Source organism: Hemiscyllium ocellatum, chromosome 25 (genome assembly GCF_020745735.1).
Source record: "Hemiscyllium ocellatum isolate sHemOce1 chromosome 25, sHemOce1.pat.X.cur, whole genome shotgun sequence".
NCBI classification, from domain to species: domain Eukaryota; kingdom Metazoa; phylum Chordata; class Chondrichthyes; order Orectolobiformes; family Hemiscylliidae; genus Hemiscyllium; species Hemiscyllium ocellatum.
In genome coordinates, this window is record NC_083425.1 from 6,342,509 (window position 1) to 6,367,417 (window position 24,909).

Here is a 24,909-nt window from a genome sequence, read left to right on the forward strand (position 1 = left end):
TATGATATCCCAGTCCCATGTTCCTAACCATGCCCTGAGTTCATCTGCCTTTCCTGTTAGGCCTCTTGCATTGAAATAAATGCAGTTTAATTTTTCAGTCCTACCTCATTCTCTGCTTTGTTCCTGCCTGCCCTGACTATTTGACTCGCGTCTTTTCCCAACTGCACTAGTCTCAAACTGATCTCTTTCCTCATTATCTTCGTGGATCCCATCACCTCCCCTGCACTCTCCTCTTTTTGTTTAAATCCTCCCAGCCAGTCTCCTTCCAATTCCGGTGCAATCCGTCCTCTTGTCCAGGTCACTTCTACCCAGAAGAGTTTCCAATGATCCAAAAATATGAATCCTTCTCCCCTGTACCAGTTCCTCAGCCATGGATTCTTCTGCTCTATCCTCCTATTCCTGCCTCACTAACTCATAGCACTGGGAGTAATCCAGATATCACTACTCTCAAGGATCTTTTTAAATTCCTGTCTAACTTCCTATAATTCATCCTCAGAATCTTATCAACCCTTTCTATGTTGTTCCCATGTGTACGATGACCTCCTGCTGGTCCCATTCCCCTTTGAGAATATTCTGCACCCCCTCCGAGACATCTTTAATCCTGCCCTGGAGAGGAAATGCACCAATGTCTCACTGTCAGCTGCAGAATCATCTACCTGTGTCTCTGACTAGACAGTCCCCTCTCACAGTCGGTGGTTCGAACCTGACATACCTCTCATTACACCAGAGCCAGTCTCAGTACCAGAAACCTGGCTGTCAGTGCTACATGCCCCTGTCTTGTCACCTCCTACATTTTTCCAAAGCTCTTCAAGGTAAAAATTCATGCTCGTGACTTGGAAAGTGTGTGCAGGTTTCAAGAAGATGGGTTGGCCACAGAGAAACCAGTGTGATACTTTTTATAGAACCAAGAGAGATATTTTACAATAGGAAAGGAAAACTTGGCTCCTAGACATGTTGAAGTATATGCCCATTATGGCTACAGAGAGACATTGGTAAATGCTGATCACATACCTCTTCCCTTTGTTGGGAAATTGTCAGACTATTCCAATGGAATTTGCTACTATAGCCAATCTTCTTCAAAATGTTCACATTGAGGTCAAAAAGAGGGTACGACTGGTGCTTTGTTGAGAATGTAAATCCAAGATGGAGTACAGCATAATATTGTGTCTGTGAGAGCTGCTTTTTTTTTGAGGTATTGTCAGTGTTGGAGTTGATTTTCTTGAATTCTAGGTGCAGTAATTACTGTTTCAGAAGCTGTTGCACTGTTTAGAACTTTAGGGGGATAAAATCAAAACAGTGGCACTTTAAAAAGGTCAAAGAAAGACAAAGGTAGTGACCGCATGGGAAGTGAATCAAACGAAGAAATAAACCTGCACAGCTGTCTGACCCAGCAATGAATCTAATTGCCTCTACTGTTTAATTTCATGTATCTCTGGACATCGGAGTTGTTCTAAGCAAAATAAACAAACAGCAAAATTCACAGCTGACCTTAGAGAACCCTAAGTGAGGGAGCAGGAGGGGAGCAACTAAGTGGCTAATTTTAAAGTGTAACCTTATTCTTTTTATTTTGTAAATCTAGAATAGTGAGTAGAGTGGGTTCTTTTTTGATTATATATTTTTATTAAGATGTCTCTTGGGAAGTCATGTTACAGCTGTACAGGACATTGGTTAGGCCACTGAATGTTGTGTGCAATTCTAGTCTCCTTCCTATCAGAAGGATGTTGTGAAACTTGAAAGGGTTCAGAAAAGATTTACAAGGATGTTGCCAGGGTTGGAGGGTTTGAGCTGCAGGGAGAGATTGAATAAGCTGGGGCTGTTTTCTCTGGAGCTTCGGGGGCTGAGGAATGACCTTATAGAGTTTTATAAAATCATGAGGGACATGGATAGAGTAAATAGACAAAGTCTTTTCCCTGGGGTAGGGATGTCCAGATCTAGAGGGCATAGCTTTAGGGTGAGAGGGGAAAGATATAAAAGGGACCTAAGGGGTAACTTTTTCACGTAGAGAGTGGTGTGTGTATGGAATGAGCTGCCAGAGGAAGTGGTGGAGGTTGGTATGATTAACATTTAAAAGGCATCTGGATGGGTATATGAATAGGAAGGGTTTAGAGGGATATGGGCAAATGGGTAGATGAGGTTAAGATATCTGGTCGGCATGGACAAGTTGGACCAAAGGGTCTGCTTTTGTGTTGTACATTTTTGTGACTCTATGGTTCATTGATCAAAATGACTTTCAACTAATCAAACATTGCCAGCCACATCCCTGACCACAGTATCCTGGCTATCCTTTGGGGTATGCTCATCAGCAGAGCAGCTAACAAGCTGGAAGTTTGAATTAAATCCCTGAAGCCCAAAAACATCTCATTAAGTTTGTTTTTCATAGAATCCCTTCATTGTGGAAGCAGGTAATTCAGCCCATCAAGTTTACACTGACTCTCGGAAGAACATCCCACCCATCTGTGTAACCCATGGCTAATCCATCTAACAAACACATCCCTGGATACTATGGGGAATTTAGCATGGCCAATCCACTCTAACCTGCACTTCTTTGGTCTGAGAGAGGAAACCCATGCAGACTCCACACAGACAGTCGCCCAAGGCGGGAATCGAACCCGGGTCCCCGGTGCTGTGAGGCTGAAGATTGGCGTGAATACTCCAACCTTATGTTTTGCACTGAGAATTAATAACAATATCCACCATGACTGAAAGTGGGGATATTTACGGCTTCATTACAATCCTTTAAAAATTACTGGATGGGTTTATGAAAGGTCATGAGCGCTTACTGGGACTGAGCTGCCAAATGAACTGTGATTATGAGGAGCAATACTTTATCATTGTCTCTTGGATCAGATCTTTTCTGAACCCTTTCAAGCTTCACAACATCTTTCCAATAGGAAGGAGATTAGAATTGTATGCAGTATTCCAAAAGTGGCCTCACCACTGTCCTGTATAGCTGCAACATGACCTCCCAACTCCTGTACTTAATGCTCTTACCAATAAAGGAAATCATACCAAATGCCTTCTTCACTATCCTACCTACCTGCACAACTCTAGCTTCAAGGAACTATGAACCTGCACTCCAAGGTCTATTTGTTCAGCAACACTCCCTAGGATCTTACCATTAAGTGTATACGTCCTGCTAAGATTTGCTTTTCCAAAATGCAGCATCTCGCATTTATCTAAATTAAACTCCATCTGCCACTCCTCAGTCCATTGGCCCATCTGATCAAGATCCTGTTGTAATCTAAGATAACCTTCTTCACTGTCCACTACACCTCCAATTTTGGTGTCATCTACAAACTTTCTAACTATACCTCCTATATTCACATACAAATTATTTATATAAATGATGAAAAGTAGTGGACCCGGCATCGATCCTTGTGGCACTTCACTGGTCACAGGCCTCCAGCGTGAAAAACAACCCTCCACCACCACCACCACCACCGTATATAAAAGCAACTTACAGTGGATGCTGGAATCTGAAACCAAAAGACAAATTGCTGGAAAAGCTCAGCAGGTCTGGCAGCATCTGTAAGGAGAGAAAAGAGCTGACGTTTCGAGTCTAACTAACCCTTTGTCAAAGCTTTGACATCAGCTCTTTTCTCTCCTTACAGATGCTGCCAGATCTACCGAGATCTTCCAGCATTTTCTCTTTTGCCTCCACCTCCACCCTGTGTCTTCTACCTTCAATCCAGTTCTGTATCCAAATGGCGAGTTCTCTCTGTATTCTACGAGATCTAACCTTGCAAACAATCTCCCATGGGGAACCTTGTCTAATGCCTTACTGAAGGTCATGTAGATCACGTCTACTGCTCTGCCCTCATCAATCCTCTTTGTTGCTTTTTCAAAAACTTATTCAAGTTTGTGAGATATGATTTCCCACACACAAAGCTATATTGACTATCCCTAATCAGTCTTTGCCTTTCCAAATACATGTAAATCCTGTCTCTCAGGATTCCCTCTAACAACTTGCCCACCAACCGACGTCAGGGTCACTGGTCTATAGTTCCGTAGCTTGTCCTTACCACCTTTCTTAAACAGTAGCACCACGTTTGCCAACCTCCAGTCTTCTGGCACCTCACCTGTGAATATCGATGATACAAATATCTCAGCAAGGTGCCCAGCAATCACTTCCCTAGCTTCCCACAGAGTTCTAGGGTACACCTGATCAGGTCCTGGGGATTTATCCACTTCTCTGTGTTTCAAGACATCCAGCACTTCCTCCTCCATAATATGGACATTTTTCAAGATGTCACCATCTATTTCTCTATAGTCTATATCATCCATGTCCTTCTCTACAGTAAATACTGATGCAAAATACTCGTTTAGTATCTCCCCCATCTCTTGCGACTCCACATAAAGACTGCCTTGCTGATCTTGAAGAAGGGCTCATGCCCGAAATGTTGACTCTCCTGCTCCTTGGATGGTGCCTGACCTGCTGCGCTTTTCCAGCAACACATTTTCAGCCCGGGTCCCTGTTCTCTCCCTAGTTACCCTTTTGTCCTTAATGTATTTAAAAAAACCCTTTGGATTCTCCTTAACCCTATTCGCCAAAGATGATTGACAAAACCAAAAATTTTCATCTTCAATTTCTTGAGCAGCAACTGCTTCTGTGGAAATAGCCACCCAGTTTATACCATGCTCCTCAGTACTTTGTTGTTGCCCTTCAGGCTAACAGCAGCATTAAAATGTCCCAGAGGAACCTGACAAATATGTTCATTGTTCTCAAAAATAAACAATGTCCATTATAAAATTGACTCTTTCATGGCACTGGGCTGAATGAATCTTCCACTTACAGTAAAGGATTGATCTGCTTATTTGAAAAAAAATGTATCATTGTATTCGACGGAGGTCAGAGAAGGTTCGCTTGACTCGACTCTGGGGTCAAGAGTGTGTTGCTGGAAAAGCACAGCAGATCAAGCAGCGTCTGAGGAGGAGAATCGACATTTTGGGCATAAGCCCTTCATCAGAAATGAGGCTTGTGGGCCGGGGCTGAGAGATACATGGGAGGAGGTGGAGTGACTAGCGGAGAAAGCGATAGGTGGATGAAGATGAGGGAGAAGTTGATACGCCAGAGGGGGGAGTGATGGACAGGTCAGGAGGGTGGTGCTGAGCTAGAGGCTTGGGACTGGGATAATGTCGGGGGAGGGAAAATAAGGAAGCTGTTGAAATCCACATTTATCCCCTGTGGTTGCAGGATCCCAAGGCAGAATACGAGGTATTCCTCCTTCAAGCATTGGGTGGCTAGGATTTGGCCGTGGAGGCGGCCCAGGACCTGTATGTCCTTGGTGGAGTGGGAGGGGGAGTTGAGGTTTTCCGTCACAAGGCATTGGGGTTGGTGGGTGTGGGTGTCATAGAGTCACATCCGTCCAACACATCCATGCCGACCAGATATCCCAACCCAATCTAGTCCCACCTGCCAGCACCCGGCCCATATCCCTCCAAACCCTTCCTATTCATATATCCATCCAAATCCGTGTCCCAGAGATGTTCCTTGAAACAATCTGCAAGAAGGCGTCTTGTCTCCCCGATGTAGACGAGACCACAATGGTGCAGTAGATGACACGGGTCACGCGCACCCACCAACCCCACCACCCTGTTGCTGAACGTTTCAACTCTGCCTCCCAGTCCGTCAAGGACGTGCAAGTCCTGGGCCTCCTCCATCGCCAAACTGTTACCACCCGACACCTGAAGAACGCACGCTTCATATTCCCCCTTGGGACCCTGCAACCACATGGGATAAATGTGGATTTCAACAGCTTCCTCATTACCCCTCCCCTGCCATTATCCCAGTCCCAAGCTTCTAACTCAGCACCACCCTCCAGACCCATCCATCACTCCCCCCTCTGACCTATCACCTTCTCCTTCACCTTCATCCACCTATCGCTTTCTCCGCTACCTTCCCCCCAACCCCACCCCCCTCCCGTTTATCTCCCAGTCCTGGCCCATGAGTCACATTCCTGATGAAGAGCTTATGCCCGAAACATCGATTCTCTGCTCCTCGGATGCTGCCTGACCTGCTGTGCTTTTCCAGCACCACACCCTCGACTCTGACCTCCAGCATATGCAGATCTCACTTACTCCTCGTTGATTTTGACCCTGGTTAGATTAGATTAGATTACTTACTGTGTGGAAACAGGCCCTTCGGCCCAACAAGTCCATACCGACCCTCCGAAGCGCAACCCACCCATACCCCTACATATACCCCTTACCTAACACTACGGGCAATTTAGCATGGCCAATTCACCTGACCTGCACATCTTTGGACTGTGGGAGGAAACCGGATCACCCGGAGGAAACCCACGCACACACGGGGAGAACGTGCAAACTCCACACAGTCAGTCGCCTGAGGAGGGAATTGAATGTGAAGGGTTTATCTTATGAAGAAAAAGTGGACTGCTTAGACCTTTTCCTATTGGAGCTTAGATGAACGAGAGGTAATCTTATTGAAAAATGGATGATCCTAAGGAGGTCAGATATCTAGAAGATGTTTCCTCTTATGAGGCTAAAACTCAGAATTGGTTTAGGAATACGAGGCCTCCCTTTAAAACAGAGGAGACTACTTTTCTCTCGGAGAGTCATTAGGAGTAGAATTCTCTTCTCCAGGAGAAATTAAAGACCAGATCCAGATTAGTGATGGTCAAGGATTATGGGCTGGATGGGGAGCAGGCAAACTGCAGCTGGGACCCCAACTAGACCAACTGTGATCTCATTGAATGATGGGGCAAGTGTAGGGGCTGAATGGCTGTACTTTCAGCTCTCAAACACATTAATCTCATGTTACCTCACATCAAAGCACTTTTTTTGCAAAAGTTCAATAATCTGTAAGAAACCAAACAGGAACTGAAGTGTTAACTGTAGATATTTCAGTGAACACCAAATATTAAATATTTAATAAAAATTAAAACAAATTTATTTATGCTCTACACTTTTATTGAAAAAGTTTATTACAGTTATTTCATCGCTTAATTGCCAAAATCTCATGACAAAAAGATACAGCGATATATTCAGAATTCTTGATATTTTTGCTTCTTTCGACAAGTGCACTTTTTTGATTTAGTACAGAAATCATCCCATCAATGACATCTTCTCATCGGTCTATCAGATCCCCACAGTTCCATCTCAAATGATGCCCTTCCCAAAACCTTTGATTACATGCCAACCCCTTCACTGCCCAGACTATCACATCACAACCAGCTTCAGCAGATGCCCAAATCACTGGACTCAACAGGCGAGTAGAGATTAGAGATTAAATACATCTTTCCGGGCGGCCCCTCCCTCCACAGGAAAGTTGGGATGAAGGATCCGTAAGGGTTAATACTGTGACCCCGCCCCCCCCCCCCCCCCCCCAAGCCCCAACAATGTCAAGACTGGCAGTGTGTTACTCCTTAATTTTATATGTGATAAGGGAGGGCATGGCACAATGGTAGCCTCATTAGAACCTCAGATTAATGTTCTGAGGAAATGGATTCAAATCCCATCATGGCAAATTGTTAAATTTGAATTCAATAAAAATCTGGAATGAAGATTTAGCCTCATGGTGACCATGTAACCACTGTTAATTATCATAAAAGCCCTTCTGATTCACCGATGCTCTTCAGGGAAAGAAATCAGTCATCCTTATCTTGTCAGGTTTATGTGTGACTCCAGACCCACAGCAATTCAGAGATTGATAATTCCTCGAGACTTCAAGAATCTAAGGGCTATGGAGAGAATGCGGGTATGTGGAGTTGAAATGCCCATCAGCCATGATTGAATGGCGGAGTGGACTCGATGGGCCGAATGGCCTTACTTCCACTCCTATGTCTTATGGTCTTAATGTGGCTGACTCTTAACAGTGCCCTGGACAATTAAGGAACAAGCAGTAATTGCTGGCATAGCTAGCGAGGCCCATGTCTCATACAGAGAAATAGATGTGTGACATTTGGCATTTGAATGGTATTGGTATTTAAATCCCACACATTAATCAAGCATCATCATTTTCAGAGAGTGGGCACATATGGGACAATAACAAACGTGATTTAGTTAATCCTGATGATGGGAATGAGAGGCAGCTACAGGATCAACTGGTGTTTCTGTAAGGTGACAGTCAGAATCCAAAACAATGCCGTAAGTGGCTAAAGATGACAGTGCCGACCCAAAGGAACCAAGTGACACAACGGATTGTCAAGCAAGCAGTACATTGCTGTTAGGTTCAATGTTTCCTTTGAATGTCGTAAGCAAACAGACCCCCGTATGTAAAGCCAAGGTAAAAGGTTATGTTCTCATTGCCTTGAGGCATTGATGGGAAATGCAATGGTAAGATTCGGATCTTGTTCTGCTTGTAGTGACCCCGTACAAATATCATTCCGTTTTCCGTCCAGCCTTTAACCCGCTTCAACTTTTGGATGACCCTGGGGTTCTTCCACACATCTCCAGTGAGCCACTTCCACCTTCGTTCACTTAGGCGGCTCGGAATTAGCTTCTCAAGCAAACTCTTATGAACAATTTTGTCAAACCCATGTCCATTACCCAAGAAGGAATGTGTATAAATCTGTTTTTTTCTGGAAGGCAAATTCTTCATTTTGATGTCGTAGAGTTTCTTCAGTGTTTCAAGAGCTGTATTTAAGATTCTACCTTTAGCTTCATCAGGTTCCTTGTCGTAAGCTTCGTCTGGCCAATACAATAAAGTAAGTAAGAAACAGGCACTTGAATTGTTATATTTATTTTTTGAAAATTGCCAACTAAGTTCCCTCAGCTGGCTGAATGTTAGCAGCTTTGAGGACCTTGGTGCCACACAGGCAAGTGCAATGTGACTTAGTGTGAAGTTGACAAGATCAACCAGATCTAGTTTCTCTTTCTGATGATCCTTCGGATACATGGAGATTATTTTCTCTAGGTTTTCCACAGCTCGAACATCCTTTTGGTCAGACAAAAATGAAAAAATTGATGTTATGTTTCCACCACCATTCCTAGAAATGTGCAGACGCCTTACTAGTGTAAACAAATAGGAATTTGTACTCTGTTTTAAGTTTTGCTGCTCCTGTTCTGAAAGAGTGAAATAACGTGCATAAATTTTTGTTTTTCTTATGAGCCATTTCCTAGGATTGTGTGCATGATCCTCTGTATTACTGGCTCCATCTTCATCATCTTCACATTTGTTGGTTTGAAAATAACTTGAATCTTCAGATATCCATTCAAGTGCATCATTTATCCCTTTCTGCAGGCCTTTCAATTTCCCATGGAAGTTTTTCCAAGGTTCTTTAATTACTTCAGGAATGTCTTTGCCCAGAAGGTACTCTGTCAGTTTTGTGTAACTGCCACTTTTATCCTTCTCAAAAATATCCAGCAGTGAAAGAAGTTGCAATAAATGACATCCAACCTCCACCTCACCAAAGAAACCAGAATTATTCATTGAATCAGGTTCAGATTGCGCTGCTTTCTGGGCAGCCCTGAAACACTCAATCGCCTTCAGGGCGATACTTATTGCTTCTGAAAGTTTGTCAGGAGTAACTTCCTCTGTTCGCAAATGTGTTAGATCAAACAGAACATTCAGCTTTTTTCTGTAAACTTGTCCTTCGGTGTCTAAAATATAAGAATTAGTTGGCAACTGAGATTTTGCATTTTCTGCCCACTTTATAGCATCAGTAAAATTTTGGTCCTTATAATGCAGTCGGGCTAACTGCTGTGCAAAAAATGGATCTTTACCGAAGCATTCATAAGCTGCTGTCAGAACTTCCACAGCCTTTTCTGGAGCTTTCTGCTCATTGCAAATATCTTCAATCAGAGGAGAAAAAACAGTATCCACGCTGTCACCTTTACTCCTTTTGTGACGTCGTATGAACAAGTCTCGAACAAATTTAATGAATTCATCACGAGCAAATCGGTTCTCAAAAAATGCCTTTTCCCTAAGAAGGTCCATCGCAATTTGACTCCGAGGCTGATCCGAGATTTGATTCAGTATCTCCTTGGCAACAAGAGGGTGAACAATTCGGATTGACTTGATCTCACTGGTACAGTCTCTGAAATGTATGAACAAAAACCGTGCCTGATCATTCAAGGAGGTTTCAAAGGTGTGCACGCGTAAGTGGTCTATTTGAATGCCGAGACTCAAAAATGCCTCACAATGAGACAGTGAAATGTTTGAATTCTCCACATAGTGGTTCAGTAAAGCGACGTACTTTATCAAGCGAGTGACAGGAGAAGAGTGATCAATACCTTCCAATAAATGTTTCACAAAATTCTGAATATATTCTTCTGAAAATCCCTCACTCATTAGAACGAATGTTAATATAAACTCTGGTTCAAAATGTTCCTCAAGTTTCTTACGCCTGTTAGAAAACAACCTTTTTTCTTCCTCGGTTAATTTGTGGGTAACAGCTACTGCTTCCAGTGGGATGGTTTTGCAGAGTTTTTCAGCATTATTGGATCTCCGACAGTTCACAAGTATGAAGGGAGGTCTCACAACATTCACGGTCTTGCTGCCAATTGCAGGTATTAATTCATGCTTAATTTCATCAAAGTAATCTTCATCAGCATCCTCAAGGAGCAGCAGGACTGGCAAGCACTGATTCAGATCATCTTCGTCATACTCAAGTAACTGGATTGCATGTTCACAGACTTTCCCGACAGCACATGATGGTTTAACGGCCGCACATCGCAGCTCCTTTCGGTAATTCCACAAGACCTGCCGTGCCACAGTGCTCCCACCGCTGCCTGGATGGTGAAATACATGGACTGTGGTTACTAACTGCTTCCCTGATGAACCCTTCAGCATTCCATCTATAATTTTAATGACTTCCTTGTAGGCATTCCGCTGTATCACTGCTTCACAGAATCCTTGCTCTGCCAGCATGAAATTCAGCCAGCTGACCTTGCCACCACGATAAAAATCTCTCTCAATTTTGGCAATTTCTGTGGGATCCTGACCATCCATTTTGTAATCTTCACACTGATTGACACTCAATATTTCCAGCGTGAACATTCTTTCTTCATCTGCAGTTTTGAGTAAACACAGACCCCTTGTTGATATGGGTAGGTATCTGTGACTGTCAATTAATGTTGGCAACATGGTGTGGATCGTGTCATTTACGTGGTTAAGTTTCATCCCGACAATGCTCATCTTGTCAATAATTTCAATGCTGCAAGAAGGCTGTGCAAGCTGTGCCCATTTCTGATAGTTGGCATCACTCTCCGAAATACAAATGATATCATTTCTGCCGTTCATTTCTGCATATAATTCATGGAAAGTGTCCACCAAAGGCTGTTCCACCGGTGACAAGAGGAGAAAAAGTACAATAAAGGAACCATTTGGTAGAATTTCATTGCAGATCAGAGAGACGGTCCTCTTCAGGTGTTTTTTCTTGCTGGTCACCCATGTCCTCAGGTCACACTGTTTCTCATCACCATCATAATGGTTGCACCCATTGCAGAATATCCAACTCGTTTGATCAAATAGACATAACCGTTTCCTTAAGTCACTCACACTCTCTCGGTCCACACATCTGTAATCCTGTAAGAAGTGAACGTTGGCTGTGTGATGTTTTAAGTAGTACTCAAAGAAGCCATTGGTCTTCGAATTAGGATCATAGTCAAACACACAAAAGATATTTATATGCAATAAGAAATTTAAATTCTGTAAATCTTCTGGTTTACATTTGTTGATTACAAGCACATACCGCTGGCTGTTATCCATGTATTTCTTGCCACCATTTATAAGAAATGATAGTTTCCTTCCTAAATCCTCATGAATTTTGCTGGGCTCCTCTGTTGTTTCTGCTACTTCTCTTTGTTTATCCCTTTCTTGCATCCCGGAGATAAATTCATCCTGACTCTCCTCACAAACAGTTTCAGTGTTTGCTCCCTTTCTTCTGTAGATGGCCTTTTTCTCATATTCAACCTTATTTTTGCTTTCATTAAAATTTGGAAGACGGACTCTGTAAATTTTGTTTCTCACAATCTTTATTGATGGGTTTACATCAATCTCAATAACAAACCTCCCTTCACTTCCATTTTTGCTGATCACTTCCACTAATTTGGGAGGGCGAATGCAATTTCTTGCATCCTCAGCGTAACGTGTGAAGCATTTCTCGATATAATCCAAAGCATCGACATAGATGCTAGGGTCTTTGACAGGGACACCAATTATTTCACCATGTGTATACCCAGAATTCCCATTGCCATCCTCAACACCAAAATGAATGGTACCATTAGTTCGAACATTCATGCACCCAGAAGCAAATCTGATAAATTCATGAGCAAATTTGGCTTGGAGCCGTTGTCTATTTAGTTTAACAGCTGTAGCAAGAGATTTATATTCATGGCAGGGACAAATTAAATTTATAACTCCAGTTTCTGGTGGAAGGACACTGTTTCTTACGTATTTAAAGTCGATATCTTCCTTGTCAAATGGACAAGGCTTGCATCGGTTCTGAAGATTATTTTCATTCACCCTCTCGAGTGTGCTGTCAAGATGCGAGTCAGCGGAAGTGCTCGGGTGGTCTGATGTCAAAGCAGTAGCAGTGCTCTGGCTTTTCGATTTCCCTTTACTTGGCAGAGATTTTGTCTGTGCTGTCTGACTGGCAGTGCCATCCAAACTACCTTGTGTTGGAGAAGTTTCTTTGCAACCTCTCTCTTCACTTGTGCTGAACTGGGCCAATTGTAAACTCTGACTGTTCAATAGTTCATTCCTTTTATTCAGAATGAGTTTTGCCTGACCTTGTTTTATATGAAAGTCTTTGAGGTCCTCCTTGCTCATCACTTGCAGCACTGCACCAGTGACCTGTTCCTCATACAATGTCTGTATGTGTTCATCTTTGACACGAATATGGCGTAACCAAGTCCGTACCTGGTCTTCATCCCAGTCTTCCATTTGCAACTGCTTTATATCTTCTGCAGAAAAATTGAAACCAAAAGCAGTTTGATTTAAAGTATCAAATTCATATTTCCAGAGTTTAATGCTACTTGCACTACTCTGACTTTATTTCTTGCAAAAGCCTAACTGCTTGCAAAAGGTTTAGGAACTGCTAAGCAACAAAATAATTACTCTATTCAAACAAGATTGGTCTTAATTATGGGCTGGTCATGTTAACTGATCAATGCAAACAAACAGTATTAAGGCAGTTTTGTATCTGTCGGTATCTCCTGCTCAAACAACCACTTGCTAACTGAAACAGAGACTGAATTTATGGCTGGTCTATGGGGGGCATAGCCAATCAGTACAAAGCTGTAATAGTTATATTGAAAGCAGCCATTGTAACAGGTAATTATACGCCTTTGTACCATACATCACTGATTGTAGCTTCAGTTTTCAAACAAACCTTAAGGACTTGATGCTGTGCATCTTGTAGATGGTACAGGCTGCTGCTACTGTCCAAAAGTCATGGAAGGAATAAGTATCTAGGCTGTGGGGGGGTTGCTAATCGAGCAGGCTTGGTTTTGGATGTTACTAAGCTTCTTGAGTGCTGTTTCAGTCAGGAAAATGGAATATGTACTCCTGACTCGTGCCTTGCAGATGACAGACAGAGGACAAAGGAGAATTGGTTATAGCACACCATAAAATATCCACATATCATTGCTAAAGCTGAGAAACGACTGGATTCTCTAAAGGCTGTTAGCCCTGCCGATGTTCTGTTAATGAAAACCTCATCAGGCAGTTCCAGTCTCGCTGCAAAACTGGTCTTCCATAACACCGAGGTGAGGAGGAATTTCTTCTCTGAGGATGGTGTGGATATGAAACTCCTTGCCACAGAGAGGAGTGGGGGCCACAGAGAGGAGTGGGGGCCACAGAGAGGTGTGGGGGCACAGTCCTTGTGTATATTTAAGGTTGAGATAGATTCTTGATCAGTCAGGGTATCAAGTGTTACAGGAAAAGGGCCGAAAGGTGGATGTGAGAAATATCAGACCAGCCAGGATTCTATTGAATGGTGGAGTAGGCCTATTCCTGTTCCTATTTCGTATGATCTTATTATCCTACCAGAACGACCTGTACTTCCACATGGTGTGGCTAATTCTGGGCATTCAGTCACTCAGAGTTGTGTAATGATACTGTGGCTTTAGGAGGTGCGTTTTGTCCTGATTTTCTTTGACAGAGGATGCTGCTACCCCAGATTTGACATGCAAGCTCAAACCGTCAGGAAATGTGTAAAGGTCAGATTCATCAGCCACACCCACAAGATAAAGCAAAACATCACCCGATCACAACACAAAGCCATCCAGGCTCTCAAAACAAATCACAACATTGTCATCAAACCAGCAGATAAAGGAGGAGCCATCATCATTCAGAACAAAAGAAAGTGTACCGACAACTGAACAACCAGGAACACTACAGGCAACTACCAGCTGATCCGCCCAAAGAGCACACTTGTGAACTAAACACATTGGTCAAGAGTTTTGATCACGTAGAGGACTTCAACTGCCTTCCAAAGATACACAATGCCATCACACCAGGATGTCCTATTGTATCAGCAGTGGCACTCTGTGTGAGATCCTCTCTGGCTATGTCGAGGGCATCTTGAAACCCATTGCTTAGGGGACCCCCAGCTTCTATCGCAACATTACAGATTTCTTACAGAAACTCAAACACCCACGGATCAGTCGAACCAGGAACATTCCTCATCATGATGGATGTGTCAGCACTCTACACCAGCATCCCCCATGGTGACAGCATTGCTGCAACAGTCTCAGTACTCAGTACTAACAACTGCCAATCTCTGAGCACTGTCCTACAACTCATCTGCTTTATCCTCAACCAAAACATTTTCACTTTTGACAACCAGTTCTTCATCCAGACACATGGAAAGCCATGGAGACCAAATATGCACCCCAATACACCAATATTTTGATGCACAAGTTCAAACATGACTTATTTGCTGCATAGGACCTCCAACCAACACAATATACCAGATATAGTGATAACATTTTCTTCCTCTGGATTCATGGCGAGGAGTCACTGAAAGAACTACACAGTGATATCAACAAGTTTCATCCCACCATCAGACCTATCATGGACTACTCTTCAGTATCTGTCTAATTCTTGGACACACACATCTCCATCAAGGGACAGACACCTCAGTTCCTCACTCTACCGCAAACGCACAGATAATCTCACGATTCTGTACTTCTCTAGCTTCTCCCGTAAACATATTAAAACAGCCATCCCCTATGGACAAGCCCAACACATACACAGGATCTGTTCAGATGAGGAGGCACGCGACAGACACCCAAAGGTGCTGAAGGACACCCTCATAAGAACAGGGTACCATGTTCAACCCATCAATCGCCAGTTCCGATGTGCCACAGTGAGAAACCGTAATGAACTCTTCAGGAGACGGATGCGGAATACAACCAATAGGGTGCCCTTCATTGTCCAGTACTTCCCAGGAGCAGAGAAACTACACCATGTTCTTTACAGCCTGCAACACATCATCAATGAGGATGAGCACCTCGCCAACACCTCCCCTACATCTCCACCTATCGCCTTTAAACAACTGCCAAACCTTAAACAGACCACTGTTCACAGCAAACAGCCCAGCCTTCAGGACAACATCAACCACAACACCATACAGCCATGTCATGGCAACCACAGCAAGATGTGTTAACTGTGTCGACACCTATACATATGGGGACACTATCCAGCATGTACGTGGCAGGTACTCTGTGAGTTGGCCAACATTATCTATCTCATACGCTGCAGGCCAGGATGCCCCATGGCATGATACATTGGCCAGACGAATAAGAAGCTACAAAAACAGACGAATTAACACCATGTAACAACTGCCAGACAAGGATGTTCTCTCCCAGTCAGGGAACACTTCAGTGGTCAGGGGCATTCAACCTTGGATCTTCTGGTGACCATCCTCCAAGGTGGACTTCAGGATACACAACAACGCAAAGTGGCCGAGCCGAGACTGATAGCCAGGTTCAGTAACCATGAGGGTGGACTCAACCAGGAGCTTGTGTTCATGTCACACTGCAGGTGACCCTGTTGACACACACACACACACACACACACACACACACACACACACACACACACACACACACACACACACACACACACACACACACACACACACCCTCTCACAGGCTTGTACTTGGTCATACTCAACACACTCACTTTACCAAGCACTCTCACACCAACACATTCTCACATGCACTCACACTCGCATGCACACTCATTCGCGCTCTCTCTCTCTCTCTCTCCCTCTCATGTAGACACATACATGTACGTCAATGGGGTGAATTTGCAGATTTGTATTTGCAGATACATTCTATTTTGTTCAGAAAGCGCACAGTCAATATTTTTATGATCCATGTGGCATTTCATGAATGCCTACTTTGGAAATAAAACCAGTCTAACACAAGACTGAAATACATACAGGCTATAACCTCACATATTTAATGCATCGTCTAAGCTGAGTTGTCACTTCTTCTTTTAAATCATGTTCTTGAGATAACTAAATTAAAAAGTTCTGGGATTTACATATTAATAAACAGAAACCTGGAACCCATTCTAAAAGATGAATGACTTAACTACAATCTAGGTTTGTTCAATGTATGACACTATAAATTTTTGCTATAAATTCTGTCTTCTGATTTTGCTCCACAGCCACCTGATGAAGGAGCAACGCTCTGAAAGCTAGTGCTTCCAAATACACCTGTTGAACTATAACCTGATGCTGTGTGATTGTTAACTAGGGTTAAAATACAACAAAGGAAAGAAAACCTTGGGATAACTTAACTCTACTGGAAAACCTAACAGAACAACAGACACAGTAACAACTATTAATTAACTGTTCCAATAGAGTAGCATCCCATAAACACACCCTCTGGCAAGAAGGCAGATTCAGAAACCAGGCTTTATCTCACATGCAATCCAGCAGCTCAGGTAGAGAATCCCCAGCCTTTGGCTGCAACTCCTTCCCTACAGCATGTGGGTCTACTACAGCACATAGACTGCAATGGTTTCTGAGAAGGCAGCTCACTACCATCTTCTCAAGGGCAATTAGGGATGGATAATAGAACAAAGAACAAAAACAAAGAAAACTTACAGCCCAGAAACAGGCCCTTCGGCCCTCCAAGCCTGAGCTGATCCAAACCAACTGTCTAAACCTGTTGCCCAATTCCTAAGCATCTGTATCCCTCTGCTCCCCGCCTACTCATGCATCTGTCCAGACGCATCTTAAATGAATCTACCGTGCCTGCCTCTACCACCTCTGCTGGCAACGCGTTCCAAACGCCCACACCCTCTGTGTGAAGTACTTGCCGCTTATATCCCCCTTAAACTTTCCACCTCTCACCTTGAAAGCATGACCTCTCGTTATTGAATCCTTCACCCTGGGAAAAGGCTTGTCTCTATCCACCCTGTCTATATCCTTCATGATTTTGTAAACCTCAATCAGGTCCCCCCTCAATCTCCTTTTTTCTAATGAAATCAACCCTAACCTACTCAACCTCTCTTCATAGCTAGCACCTTCCATACCAGGCAACATCCTCGTAAACCTTCTCTGCACCCTCTCCAAAGCGTCCACATCCTTTTGGTAACGTGACAACCATAATATATGCTGGTCCAGCCAGAGACACCAATGTGCTGGGAATTAAATAATGAAACGATGCAGATTTTGGAGATCTCAGCCTCCTCAGCTCCTTAGTTACAAAAGTAAAAATGTTTGTTTTACTTTTATTCGTAAAACAAATCCCACAAGTTAATTATGTCAATACAGCATACAATGTTCAGAAATATGGTGAAACAACCACTTAAGGCAGATATTTATTTAGAGGCTTATAGATAGATAGTACTTTTATCAGGATGAATTACTATCAGGACATTCATTCTAAACCATATGTAGTTGTTGTGACACCTACCCATTTTACGGCTCTTGAGATTTTAATCTGAGCCAGTGGTAATCACATACCTCAGTTCAGTTTCTCTGAAAAAGAAATTCCACAAATGAATCAACTTGTTGATGTAACAAGAGCAAATCTCTAGATTGCCGTAAAAGAGTCATACTGCTTCATCTTCCACCAATCAGGACGTCATCACAAGAATTTCAAATCTCAAAATATACAGCAATTTATACTGTTCGAGAAGTTTGGTTGGAAATTTCTTTTATTTGCTTATGGGATGTGGGTATTACTGGCTGGGACAGTATTTATTAGTTGTTGTCAAAATGATCATGGTAACCTGCCTTCTTCAACTGCTGCAGTTGGACCCAGGATATTGTGATGAAGGGAGTTCCAAGATTTTAACCCAGAGTGTGGGTTCACCATATAAACTTGATGGAAACAAAGGGCAATCCAAAGTTACCCTGTGGAATAACACCTACTCTGATTAGATCATTTCTCACAGGGAGAGGTTGAACAGGCTGGGGCTGTTTTCCCTGGAGCATTGGAGGCTGAAGGTGACCTTACAGAAGTTTATTAAATCATGAGGGGAATGGATAGGGTAAATAGACAAGGTCTAGATTAAAGTGGTGCTGGGAAAGCACAGCAAGCCAGGCAGCATCCGAGGAGAAGGAAAATAATCAGGAATGAAAGGACGTTTTGCCCAAAACCGAATTTCCTGCTCCTCGGATGCTGCCTGACCTGCTGTGCTTTTCTAGCACCACTCTAACCTAGACTCTGATTTACAGCATCTGCAGTCCTCACTTATGCCTAAATAGACAAGGTCTTTTCCTTGAGGTGGGGGAGTCCAGAACTAGAGGGCAGAGGTTTAGGGTGAGATGGCAACGATATAAAAGGGACTTAAGGGGCAACTTTTTCACACAGAGGGTGGTGCAAGCATGAAATCAGCTGCCAGAGGAAGTGGTGGAGATTGGTACAAATACAGCATTTAAAAGGCTTCTGGATGGGAATATAAATAGGAAGGATTTAAGAGGGATAAGGGCCAAGTGCTGGTTAATGGGACTAGATTAGGTTAGGTTATCTGGGTGGCATGGACAAGTTGGACCGAAGGGTCTGTTTTTGTGCTGTACAGCTCTATGACTCTATATCATATAAACACATGAATGGGCCCTTTGGACCTAAAAGGCACACAATCTATTTCAGATTACCCTACAAGTGGAAGATATCTCAAAATCTGACCAAAAGGTGAAGTCAGCTGTTTTACACAGTAAAAACATGAGTGGGGTTCTCCACTAACAGGATATTGCTGTCAAGCCAAAAAGGCCATCCAAATGTGGAATGTGGTATATGAATTTCAGTGCTGGCATAATGCCAGATGTGTTAACTGTACTGGCAGATATTAAACATCACATTCCTTCAGCTGTTTGAATGGGCAAAACACTGATTATAGCTAAACATGCCATGCATGAAAAACAATGAAAATTGTGTTCAACATTAGGCATGATTCTGCAATTGGAGAATATCACAGAATCCCTGCAGTGTGGAAACAGGCCCTTCGGCCCAACAAGTCCACACCGACCCTCCTAAGAGTAATGAACTCATTCGACGTTTCGGGCTAAAGCCCTTCATTCCTGATGAAGGGCTTTAGCCCAAAATGTCGAATTTCCTGTTCCTTGGATGCTGCCTGACCTGCTGCGCTTTAACCAGCAACACATTTTCAGCTCTGATCTCCAGCATCTGCAGTCCTCACTTTTTAACGAACTCATTCCCCTACCTTATTAACGTCCAGCATCTGCAGACCTCACTTTTTACTCGAAGATTTTAACCTATATTTAGCCCTGATTAATGCACCTAACCTACACATCCATGAATACTACGGGCAATTGAGCATGGCCAATTCACCTAACCTGCTCAACTTTGGAAGGTGAGAAACAACTGGAGCACCCAAAGGAAACCCACGCAGACACGGGGAGAATGGGCAAACTCCACACAGACAGTCACCTGAAGCTGGGATCGAACCTGGGGCCCTGGTGCTGTGAGGCAGCAGTGCTAACCACTGGGCTACCATGCCATCTTAATATTTGTTAAATAACCCTAACAGTACCAAGAATTATATCAGATGCAACTGAAGATTATCTGTTGGCTTTGCAATATGGCCCATTATGGATGTTAAAAACCATGTATTTGTACTCGCAGGGCCTAGTCTTTCACAAACACAAAGAACATTTCTGTGTATTGTATCTTTTTAAAAAAATACTAACCTAGGGATAGCCATTCCCTGGTATATGTTCTCCAGCAATGTCTTGACCATAGAGTCATAGTCATTGAGAAAAAGACTCTTTGGTCCAATCAGTCCATGCCAAACTAATCCAAACTAAACTATTCCCCCCTGCCTGCTCCTGTTCCATATTCCTCTGAACATTTCCTATTCATGTATCCATCCAAACTGGTTTGAATTTAAACAGAGGATTGGCAGTTAACTGTTCCCTGGTGCAATCTACATGTCAACACTTCTACCAACCTAGCCCACTTACTAACCGTCTGCACCTTCTTCTCATGCACAATAAATAATTGTTTCCTTTAACATGTAGTATTCCTGCAATTCTGTCCCAGTGAATGTAAAACATAAAGCTTCAACATCCCCTTCCTCATCAATATTGATGTATTGAACAAGCAAGCATTTCCATATTGAAACAAAACTGTTTAAATTACCAGTTTTCCTGATGATTACCTCAGGAACTGGAACCATTCATATTTTTGTAATAAAGAGTTACCTTTAAGGAAAGATAACAGCACATTGTATCTGCCTTCCTTTCTTGCTTTAATTTTATACACCTTGGACAACTGTCTTCCATTTTCATTTCTCTTCCACTTCCAAACCCCATTTTCCATGCCATGACATTCCCTGCATCTTAACTCTTTACTGCAGACCAAGAACAACAACTTCCTTTCCAGAGGTCTGATGGTTTCATTCCCAGATGTGTACACACACAGGCTCCTGGGCAGATGAACAATCAAAAAATTGGCAGCTGTGTTATAAAAACTGGTCATCACTCCGCAGCCCAATCAGTTATTTGTCGTTGGCCAAATCTCCCTTTGTACACATTCTGGGTCTCACTGGTCTGTAGTAACCTCCCCAACAAGCAGCTGTGCAAACAGCACTTACAATGAGTCTGGGTAACTTGTTTTTTTAGAAAGGTGCAGTAATCCTTTCAACAATCCTTAGTTTGTAAACTAATGCTTTTCCCATTTTAGCCCATAATCAAAAATATAGAAAAATGAATATGTCAGTCACTCCATCTCCTGCCCTTGCCTTTTGCAGGGTTCTATTCAACAATCTCACTCCTCCATTAACCTCCCATTCTGCTTCCCACTCACTTCCCCTTTATCATTCTGGTGCGTTCTCTAACTCCACTCACTCTCCATTTAACCCCTGATCCCAACCCTCCTCATAGTTTCCTCCATTCACTCACCATCATCTCTTCTGGCCTCGGAAACTACTCAGACGCCATTAGCCATGCGGCTGATGCAGCTACCACCCTCACGCTGATTGATGATGTCACTTCCACCCTCATCATGGCTGCTCCCACAACCACTTCCGCCCCTCACAATTCCTCATGCATCACACGGGACATCACTTCCGCCCCTCACATCATCGCTGATGCCACACGCTCAATGACTTCCGCCAGCCCTACTGCCGTGGTCACCACCATTTCCACCCCCACCAACACCATTCACCTGCATTCTGCTGACACGCCCCCCCCCCCCCCCACAGACCCCACTGTCACTATCCCCACCCCCCAGAACCCCGAGGGGAACACTACCCCTGCTCATGACTCCACCCCCATTCCCCCCACCATCACACCCACTCCAGTTACTGGCTCCGACCCCACTCCCAGCTCCACACCCACACCAGCTCCCAGCTCCCAGCCCTGCCGAGTTTTCACTATCCCTCCAGACCTCCCCCTCACTGAGGACGAACGATCAGTCCTCAGCAAAGGACTCACCTTCATCCTGCTCAGTTCCATGCACCAATGAGTTTAATACACACCGTGACGTTGAACAATTCTTCCGTCACCTCCGCCTCCGAGCTTACTTTCACAATCAGGATTCCCGCCCACCTTCCGAGGATCCCTTCGCCCACCTCCAAAACACTGCATCCACCTGGACACCATGTGCTGGCCTATTACCTGCCCCCGACTGCTTCATTTCCAACTGCCGCCGGGACATTAACCGCCTCAACTTGTCTACCCCCCTCCCCCACTCCAACCTCTCACCCTCACAACATGCAGCCCTCCAATTCCTCTGCTCCAATCCCAACCTCACCACCAAGCCAGCGGATAAAGGGAGCGCAGTAGTAGTCTGGCACACTGACCTCTACACCGCTGAAGCCAAACGCCAAATCGAAGATACCGCTTCCTACCGCCCTCTCGACCATGACCCCACCCCCAAACCATCATCTCCTAGACGATACAGAACCTCATCACCTCAGGAGATCTCCCACCCACAGCTTCCAACCTCATAGTCGGGAAACCCCGCACTGCCCGGTTCTACCTCCTTCCCAAGATCCACAAGCCTGACCACCCTGGCCGACCCATTGTCTCAGCATGCTCCTGCCCCACTGAACTCATCTCTACCTACCTCGACACTGTCCTATCCCCCCTAGTCCAGGAACTCCAACATACATTCGAGACACCACCCATGCCCTCCACCTCCTCCAAGACTTCCGTTTCCCCGACCCCCAATGCCTCATCTTCACCATGGATATCTAATCCCTCTATACCTTCAACAGCCATGACTAGGACCTCCAAGCCCTCTGTTTTTTCCTCTCCAGACATCCCCAATAGTACCCTTCCACCGACACTCTCATTCGTTTGGCCGAACTGGTCCTCACCCTTAACAATTTCTCCTTCGAATCCTCCCACTTCCTCCAGACCAAAGGGGTAGCCATGGGCAAATGTATGGGCCCCAGCTATGCCTGTCTTTGTTGGCTATGTAGAACAGTTGATCTTCCGTAATTACACCGGCACCACTCCCCACCTCTTCCTCCGCTACATTGATGACTGCATTGGCGCCACCTCGTGCTCCTGCGAGGAGGTTGAGCAATTCATCAACTTCACCAACACATTCCACCCTGACCTTAAATTTACCTGGACCATCTCTGACACCTCCCTCCCCTTCCTGGACCTCTCCATCTCCATTAATGACGACCGACTTTTTTACAAACCCACCGACTCCCACAGTTACCTGGATTACACCTCTTCCCACCCTACCTCTTGCAAAAATGCCATTCCGTATTCCCAATTCCTCCGCCTCCGCCGTATCTGCTCCCAGGAGGACCAGTTCCACCACAGAACACACCAGATGGCCTCCTTCTTTAGAGACCGTAATTTCCCTTCCCACGTGGTTAAAGATGCCCTCCAACGCATCTTGTCCACCTCCGCCCTCAGACCTCACCCCTCCAACCATAACAAGGACAGAACGCCCCTGGTGCTCACCTCCCACCCTACAAACCTTCGCATAAACCAAATCATCTGCTGACATTTCCGCCACTTCCAAAAAGACCCTATCACCAGGGATATATTTCCCTTCCCACCCCTTTCCACCTTCCACAAAAACCGTTCCCTCCATGACTACCTGGTCAGGTCCAAGACCCCCTACAACCCACCCTCCCATCCGGGCACTTTCCCCTGCCACCGCAGGAACTGTAAAATCTGCGCCCACACCTCCTCCCTCACCTCCATCCAAGGCCCTAAAAAGTAGCCTTCCACATCCAAAGTTTTACCTGCACATCCACTAATATCATTTATTGTATCCGTTGCTCCTGATGCGGTCCCCTCTACATTGGGGAGACTGGGCGCCTCCTAGCAGAGCGCTTTAGGGAACATCTCCGGGACACCCTCACCAATCAACCACACCGCCCCGTGGCCCAACATTTCAACTCCCCCTCCCACTCTGCCGAGGACATGGAGGTCCTGGGCCTCCTTCACCGCCTCTCCCTCACCACCAGACGCCTGGAGGAAGAACGCCTCATCTTCGGCCTCGGAACACTTCAACCCCAGGGCATCAATGTGGACTTCAACAGTTTCCTCATTTCCCCTTCCCCCCACCTCACCCTAGTTCCAAACTTCCAGCTCAGCACTGTCCCCATCACTTGTCCGGACTTGTCCTACCTGCCTATCTCCTTTTCCATCTATCCACTCCACCCTCTCCTCCCTGACCTATCACCTTCATCCCCTCCCCCACTCACCTATTGTACTCTATGTTACTTTCTCCTCACCCCCACCCTCCTCTAGCTTATCTCTCCACGCTTCAGGCTCTCTGCCTTTATTCCTGATGAAGGACTTTTGTCCGAAACGTCGAATTGGCTGCTTGTTGGATGCTGCCTGAACTGCTGTGCTCTTCCAGCACCACTGATCCAGAATCACCTCTTCCCAGTCCCCTTTCTCTCTCGCGACCTCATCTCATGATTAATCTACAGGGGTAAAAACAATGACTGCAGATGCTGGAAACCAGATTCTGGATTAGTGGTGCTGGAAGAGCACAGCAGTTCAGGCAGCATCCAAGGAGCAGCGAAATCGATGTTTCGGGCAAAAGCCCTTCATCAGGAATACAGGGAGGTAGGACAAGTCCGGACAAATCCTATCCACAACCCCCCCCAAATCCTGTCCCCTTCATTCTTCACTCTCACACACACTCTTCTGAGTTCCAGCCAATCCTTCTCTAAAAAGACTTCATTGATGACTTTATAGTTTTTGTATTTTTTTTGGAAGCTGCGCAAAAGTTTAATGATTAATCACGTTTAAATAAAATGAATACCAGCTCATTTCCTCACACTTCCAAGTGAAGGAAAAGGGAAGAACTTTGAACTACAGAAACTGAAACTAGGGTTCAACTAAAGCAAAAGACTCACAGAAAAGATCAAAACCTACCCAAAAATGTTGCTTTATCAGCGATTTGTTAATACCATGATACAGAAAGCTCAAATAACAATCGGTAGAGACAGAGACGTCCAGTTTCAATTTCTAGTCGAAAAGAATCGAAACAAATAGTTTCGGAAAATTGGAAACTTCCAGAATACGACGAACC

General features: G+C 44.4%; 1 protein-coding gene across 2 annotated transcripts; it reads right to left on the minus strand.

The window, feature by feature from the left end:
* Nucleotides 1-7,356: 7,356 nt before the first annotated feature.
* samd9l (sterile alpha motif domain containing 9 like) lies at nt 7,357-24,909 on the minus strand. 2 transcript variants are annotated; one of them, XM_060844436.1, is made up of 3 exons: nt 24,753-24,909; nt 17,842-17,906; nt 7,357-12,867 (listed from the first exon to the last, which is right to left on the minus strand). In XM_060844436.1, the coding sequence occupies exons 2-3, from the start codon at nt 17,843-17,845 to the stop codon at nt 8,192-8,194; spliced, it is 4,680 nt and encodes a 1,559-aa protein (XP_060700419.1). In that variant the 5' UTR covers nt 17,846-17,906; nt 24,753-24,909; the 3' UTR covers nt 7,357-8,191. The 2 variants fall into 2 exon arrangements, with proteins under 2 accessions (XP_060700419.1, XP_060700420.1); XM_060844437.1 differs by lacking the exon at nt 17,842-17,906.